A 7,672-nucleotide genomic window follows, 5' to 3' on the forward strand; every position below is an offset into this window, starting at 1 on the left:
AGGTAGTGAGTTCAAGGACGTTCCTTGGAGGATATCTCAGTATTTCTTTCCAGCTATTAGCATAAACTTCTTTTAGTGAGCCTGGCAGTACTATACAAAATAGTGGCTGAAAACAGTGAGGTTACTTTTAGAAAGACATTATTGCAAAATGGGAACTAGAATGGGATACGAGAGGTGGCCTGCCGGCGATATTCCGTCTCAATGCCAAGTAATTCTAAACTTTTCTTTAGCATTATTGATATAGCAATCAATATTAGTTATACAAAAGTAAAAGATACCAATTGATGGAGATTGAAATCGAAAAAGTAATCGTATGTTTGATTAAGAATACTTCAGTTACAGTTTCAATTTTTTCGAAACGATTGTGCTTGACTAAAACTTTCATTAGACCTACACTATATATTCATAGTCACTCTAACTAAATTGTAAAATGATAGTCAACCACACGCCTGTTTCGTTATGATCTAACTTCTGACATCCTTTTTTACAGTCTATGAAACTAACTACAATTTACAAAGGTAGCTGCAAACATTCAATGAACAAAGCAAACAAAAATTAATTTCACATAAACAATAAAACCTATACGTCTCGCCTTTTTGAAAAATAAGTAACATGTAAAAACGTTATTCCTACATGTTCAGTAGACGATGAATATTGAAATAATAGTAGGGCAAAGGATCTAATAATGATTGAATTACGTTTCAAAGTAACTGAATGGACTTGATCCTCAGCGATGATTTAAAATATATTGATATTAACTTCTAAGTTATTAAGGTAGCTTAGAATGTTAATTAATTTGTAAAAATGAATAAATATTGCTTTACTAATAAAACGGAAAATATAATTCTATATATTAAAAATTAAATATAAATTAAAAGTTAACTTAAATACCAAAACTATAACTCCTTAATTTAATTAAACAAACAAACTAAACGGAGGAAATACATTTTAATAAAGTAAATTAAAGCTAGTATATAAATGACAGAAAATTTTATGGAGGACCTGGGCACGTAGATTTTGTAACAAAGTCACATACTTGAAAGCATTTTTACCACGTTTCTAGCAATTTTTTTTTAGTGAAAGAACTTTACTACGCACCATTTATGGATGAAACCCCACGCTATAACTCCAGTAGGGAGGTCGTTGTATGATGTTGGAGTATAATTAAAATGTTCTCTAAAACAATTTTGAATCCAATAAAAAAAAATAGTGCAGATACATCTATACTAATAAATTAAGTGTATTATTATTTTATTTTCACCTTACCTTTTTTTTAGGTATTGACTATCACTACTTCAATTACAGTACTTTATTAATTCCTTTTATTCTGTTTATCGAGGTGGTTGTATTGTATCCGACTCCAATTGATAATATTATGCACTCTAGGATATCGATATCGATATCCCATCCCTACTCTAGACCAGAAGACCTCGACAATGCTTGTTCAATTAAGATAAGGTTGTTGTTTAGGGAGATACTTACGAATGCGGCTGTAATTTCTCCAGTAATGGTAACCTCGTCTTGCAGGGTACTATTCCTGTAGGTACAAAAAAGAATATAAGCCGGGAGGGTTGCCAGCCATCGGGTAACTTTCGTTCTACCGGGAACTATATCTGAGGATACAAAGGGGTATGTAGGCCCAGAGGGTAGCCATTGGCTGAGTCCTGCGAAAGGATTAAAGGTTGAGGAAAGAGGAGAATTGCATAGAAGGCAGAGAAAGTATAATCAATATACATTTCCAAACATTAGGCACTAAAATGCCCTTATCTTCTAAAGATTACTGCTATAAATGATGTTTGTAAGTGGAAAAAGAGAAGATTATTTATTTAAAAAAGTTTTAGATTTAAAATATAAAAAGTTATATATGACATGGGCAAATAGCCTGTAGAAAAGATTTTAAAGAATATGACATCAATATTCTAGGTTGTCTCCTTGAAAATGGTCTGAGGGCAAAACCGTTGAAGAGTTTTTTAAAATAAAAATTGAGAGTATATTTGGATCAAAATTGTATGTGTTAATAAAGAAATAAACCATTCTCAAACAATCACTATAATAAATCATTAATCTAAAGATACTATATTTTTTATTTTCTGAACTCTCTATAACACAAAACAAATTAAATTAAAATATTCTATGTATGGTTACATTATTCGATGTGGTAACTATGTTTATCTACCAACGGAACTTGAAGGTGAACCTTGAGATTCTTATCTGGTGTTCTAGTGTGTTGGTTCAATGTGGATTTGATTATGAACACTTAGGGGTGAGGATCCTCCTTAAAGATATCATATATTCCTTTAATAGGCATTAGGGTTAAAGTGAAGCGAGCTTCAACGCGAAGATTTTCAAATTTTGCCTACTCTTGTCTCTGAGTCACTAAACGCCTTCGAGAGGTATGTGTAAGATGTTAGCTTTCAGTAGATTCTATTGGAATCTTTATTTATTCAAATGATACATTTATATATATATTACTATCTCTGATATAGTTATATACATGTTACAATTAAGGTATTTGCAATGAATAGCATACATTTTAATATACGGCTTTGCTTGTCACTAGTGGTAGTTCCCATGTTAGGTGGTAGGTTGGCGCCATGCCGAGCCTTGGTGGATTTTGGTGGCTGTACTTACAGTATAGACAAGCAGGTAGCGTGTCGCTACATATCCATACTTATTCTAATTCTTATTTCAACTAGTGTCCGGAAATGTAACCGACCTCTTCAGTTTCTTCCTTATCTGCTGGCCTCTTTGGCGCTTCTTTCCTCCTCCCTCAAGATCAAATTATAAATGTTATCACATACTTTACTCAGAAACATCAGAGACATTTAGTGATAAAAATAACTAACAATACATACCTATTAAGAAGCTGTAAAACCCAGGGGTCAATAAAAATGCTCACATACTTTACATTCTTTTTCATGTCCTGGAGCCAACTGGTTAAAGGAGGTAACAAAAGATATTACCTGTTTCCTCCTTCCTTCTAGTTTATCCTGATTACTATTCAGCACAAAATATTCTTTTGTGAGAGTATATTGGTGGGCATTTTTTAAATGGGCAAGGGAGTGACTAGAAATTGTGTAACAAAGGTAAAAAATGTTATAGTGATTGGTATGTTTCATCTAAAATTCAAATTATCTTTTACACCAATATTTAAAAGATACTCAGAAAATGGTAGTCACCTTTTGTTTTAGACTTATTGCATAAAAACCAGTACCATCGATATATTTTATAATTATATAGCAATTAATAATTAGAAGGTTAATGTGAGAATGAATGGTCGTTCATTCTTAAGAAACTCTGCAACTGAATAAAACTTGAAGAACTACCCATGAATTATTAAGGATTAGAAATTGATAATTTTAAATTCCCTGTTATTACTATGAGTCAGATTTTAATTAGTGTTAAACTTTTAATGATTTAAATTTAAAAAATAGTTTTTGAACTCCAAATGGTGTAAAATTATTTTACACCAAAGGTCTGCTATTAAAAAAATAAACAAACAAAATTCATTACAATAAAAAGAATATTTGCTATTAATAAAATGTTGAAAAATATTTTTATATGTTGTATATATTATACATATATTTTTGTGAAATACATAATTCTAATTTACAGATTGCAGTAGTCTTATTTCTGCTTGTGATTGCAACAGTATTTGTTATATATGGTGGGCTCAGCCAGGGTGCCATCATGAGGTATTATTAAATTATATCTTTGAACTTTGCATATGTATTTTTTAAAGTTTGATATAAGATGCTCTTAAATATTAAAAAATAAGTATAGATCTTAAAAATTTAAATGATTTTTGTTTTTAGTTTGCTTGGTTTTGTTCCACTGCTTATGTCAGGAATGAAAAAGAAAAAAAAAAAGGAGCGGCATAGAATCTCATTTATAAAAAAAATAATGTCATCAGAAGAAATGTTTGGAACACAATCATCGATTGATGAAACAGCAGTCTGTATTAGAGACTTTACATTAGCAAAAAAAGGTAAAGCAAAAAAGTAAAATAATTTTTACTTGGTAGTTGTGTTAAAAAAAATGATCAGTTGGTTGGGAAAAACATATGCTCATTCTCAATAAATCATGATAATTATTGTTTCATCAAATTCAAATAAAACATTCTTGTGCAAATAGGTGTATACTTAAATAAACAGAACTTTCAAATTCAAACATAAGCTATTTTTTTTATGTCTGCTGTCTGCTGTCCCCTTCTCAATGGTTATATCAATTTTTTATTTGTCAGTGTAAAATAATATATGCTATCATAAATTTTCATTTTATAACACTTTGATTTCCAAGGACATTTTGAAGAATTTATTCAAGAGATTTTGTTAAACATTCATTATTCTGATTCATTATTCTTCCATTATTTCTATGATTTTATTTGAAAATTTTTGGTAGAGACCAAAAAATGATATCAATCAACATTTTAAGAACATTTGTATAATAAATATACAATAATGCATAAAAAGTAATAAACCATTTTATAACTAAGTAATATAAAAACATATATATTCTACAAACAAAATTTACTATTAAAATTATAAATATATTCATTACTTATTAGTCCATTTGCCTAATAGACCACTTTGTAAATATGCTATTATTTTAATTAATGATTTTACAGAACAACAGAGGAAGAAAATTTCTTATTCCCGAATCTTTTTATTATTCCGTAGTAAACCAGCATCTTCAAAAGATATTTTCACAATTTCAGGAGATATTTGTGAAATGGATGATCTTGAAAATGGAAGGAGTACTAATGGATAGGGAAAAAAGGAAAATAAAGATAAAGGTAAATGTTTAGTTACTATATTGACAACTGTAACAGTAGTTATCTGTTATCTTTACTATTATCTTTAATGCCCTTCTTTTAATTTTAAATCTTATCAGTATTAATTTTTAATTCCAATCTTGTATCTTCTGCCCTACCAACACTGACTATTTATTACTTTAACTTATGCACTTAACAGCAAAAAAACAAAAAAAAAACTAAATAAATAAAATGGACACTTGATATTTCTGTTTTTAAAGGCCGATTATGAATAATATGTCTGTTTGCATGGATAATTTGACTAGTCCAGTGTAGGCAGGGACTATTTGTATTCAAATACTCCCTTCAGGATCAAAAGAGGAGGAAATAATTGCTCATTTGTCATGAGACTGCTTTACTGAACTTGCCTTTCCTCCACTGTTAATAGGTTTTTGTACCTCTTAACATTTTTAATATTTCAACTACACTTTGTTGTCATCAACTAAGGTCCTTAATCAATTCTAGTCATAGATAATGGTTCATCTGTATTAAGGCTAGACTTAGAGAAGGATGGAACATGAGATACATTGTACCAACCCTTGGAGTTATTAGGATAGCAGCAAGCCCACTATTTGTGATACACACCAACAATTCTGGAAGACAAGTAACAACGAGCTGAGGACTGGCTGATTGCCGACTGATGGCCACAACTCAATCTGATGATCAATTTACACATTTTCAGTATTGATAAATCACCATTAAACTGCCCCTGAGTTTTGAGCTATGCTCCTAATGCAACAAAATACCCATCTCAGATGTTTTCCACTGTTTGGTGGAGATGCCTGGATTTGACTAAGGTTCTCTGAGGAGCCCTTATACCCAAGCTTTCTTTAGCCACCTTCAATCACATCACTTAAGTATTCGAAAAAAAACCCCCTTCACAATTCTAAAAATGTTTATTGTCTGAGGGCTGGGTTGGATACCTCCTTTTTTCTAATACTGTATATTTAATTATAATTTTTAATTATTTTATTTACCAATGAGCACTAGAATGAAAGTAGTTTTGTTTTACAAGAGTACTGATGATAGTGTAAACAAATCATGCTATCCAAAATAGTTATATGTCTCACATATTCACAAAGAGAAAATAATATTAATTATATGAATGGAATATGGTCCGGGTGCAGTAAAAAAAACTCAAATAGTAAGTAATTATACTATTTTTATTGAGCCTATTTTTTTTTTTTTTTTTGGTCAAAACCTTCACAGGAATTTTTTTTTTTTTTTTTTTTGTAGTAAATAATTATACTCTTTTTTTTTGTAGTAAATAATTATACGGTCAATTAATAATCTTCCAATATTAATTATACTTTTTTTTCACATTCTTTTGAACTAATATTTTAGGTTATCAATTCTATATTATTTCATGTTTATACATTTAGTCTCATATCTTACTGTACCTTATGTTTTTTTTTTTGTTTTTTTTTTTTAATTTGAAACATTATACTAGTGCCTGTTTTGGGGTATTAGCTAATTTTGACGTACTTTCTACAGTAGTTTAAAAGAATTTCAAAAATCATTGTGTACTAATGAAATAGATCTAATATTATACAAGCCCCTGAGTACAAAAGTGGTGTAATTCAAACCTGTAGATATTTAAAACTTAAGGAGAAGTTCAATAAAATGCAATTAAAAAAACAACAGCTTTTTTTCTTTTAGAATTGGTCGGTCAAAAGCATTTCTAAATATTTAGAAGCATTTTAAATTAATGCACTCAGTAATTAATTAAATAATCATTTTTTTTTTTTTTACAAAAATCAATTTTGATGAAAACAGTACACTACTTTTACTCTCAACGGCTCAAATGATACGATTAGTTATAGAGGCTCGAACATTTTACAAGTGACACTAAAAACAAATGATTGTGTCCTATTTGGCCTAGGTAACTTCTTGGGGGTTTAAATTGAGACACTTTTACACTGAATTGTGACGCAATGTGGTTTTGCCAGGTGGTGTAGTGCATTAAAGTAAAAACATTTTCAAACAAATTGCCTCATACATACATACCAATGGAAACTTTTTTTGGAGTTTGTTCAATTTTGTTTTCGATTTATTTTATCTTGTGTCTATTTCAGAAAGGGATCCTTTTTCTTCATTAGACCAATTTCTGTTGTCTCTCCTTAAAGTTGGTATGATAAGAAGAGGTTCATTTTCTTGAAATGAAAAGGTGGCCAAGTTCTTGATTTTTATTATAAGTAAAGAAATTCTTCAAAGCAGTTTCTTACATAGAAATTTAAGCATCTGGTTGCAATATTTCTGTTGCCATATTTTGTATTAATAAATTTTGAACATATTTAATAATCGATTATTAATTCCTTAATCAACAATTATTATTTAAAGTTGAACATTGTTTAAAGTTCTATGTTCAATGTTTAATATTGAAATGAAAACTCAAACTGTTACAATTATTGATTATCAATTTTGAGAAGGAACGTGAAGAAACTCTAGGCTTTAAATTTCAAAATTGAAGTTCTAATTGTTGAAATTCTTCTGGAATAATTTAGCTCCAAATATTTCCTTGCAATAATTAAAAAAAGAAAAGAAAAGATACAAATTACCTACTAGGAAATTAATTTCTTGGAAACCACTTGATACTAGTAGAAAAATGGTGGAACCCTTTTGGTAGAAGTAGATAAATGGGGTAACCCTTAAATTATCATTTTATACAAATACAGTGTCAAATGCCTTATTTTCAACAAATGCTTAGGACTAGGATACCTACATAAAACATATGCAAAATTGAAAAAAAATCTTAGATGATGAGGTTCAAAACTGTATCGAGTTCACGTGGGATGACCCATTCCTAAATTATTTTAAAAATTATCTGGAACTCCGGTTGGGAACCACTGCCTTAGAGGC

General features: G+C 29.6%; 1 protein-coding gene across 2 annotated transcripts; it reads left to right on the plus strand.

Moving 5' to 3' along the window:
* Nucleotides 1–15: 15 nt before the first annotated feature.
* On the plus strand, nucleotides 16–7,106 carry LOC106679239 (uncharacterized). Of its 2 annotated transcripts, XR_001342915.2 has the most exons (6): nucleotides 1,748–1,798; nucleotides 2,224–2,393; nucleotides 3,616–3,695; nucleotides 3,816–3,988; nucleotides 4,628–4,795; nucleotides 6,889–7,106. XR_001342915.2 is itself a non-coding variant. In XM_014418258.3 (5 exons), the coding sequence occupies exons 1-4, from the start codon at nucleotides 149–151 to the stop codon at nucleotides 4,768–4,770; spliced, it is 456 nt and encodes a 151-aa protein (XP_014273744.1). In that variant the 5' UTR covers nucleotides 16–148; the 3' UTR covers nucleotides 4,771–4,795; nucleotides 6,889–7,106. The 2 variants fall into 2 exon arrangements, 1 of the variants encoding a protein (XP_014273744.1); XM_014418258.3 differs by lacking the exons at nucleotides 1,748–1,798; nucleotides 2,224–2,393 and adding an exon at nucleotides 16–208.
* Nucleotides 7,107–7,672: the final 566 nt, after the last annotated feature.

Source organism: Halyomorpha halys, unplaced genomic scaffold, assembly GCF_000696795.3.
Source record: "Halyomorpha halys isolate HHAL.00 unplaced genomic scaffold, Hhal_1.1 Scaffold185.1, whole genome shotgun sequence".
Lineage (NCBI taxonomy): Eukaryota > Metazoa > Arthropoda > Insecta > Hemiptera > Pentatomidae > Halyomorpha > Halyomorpha halys.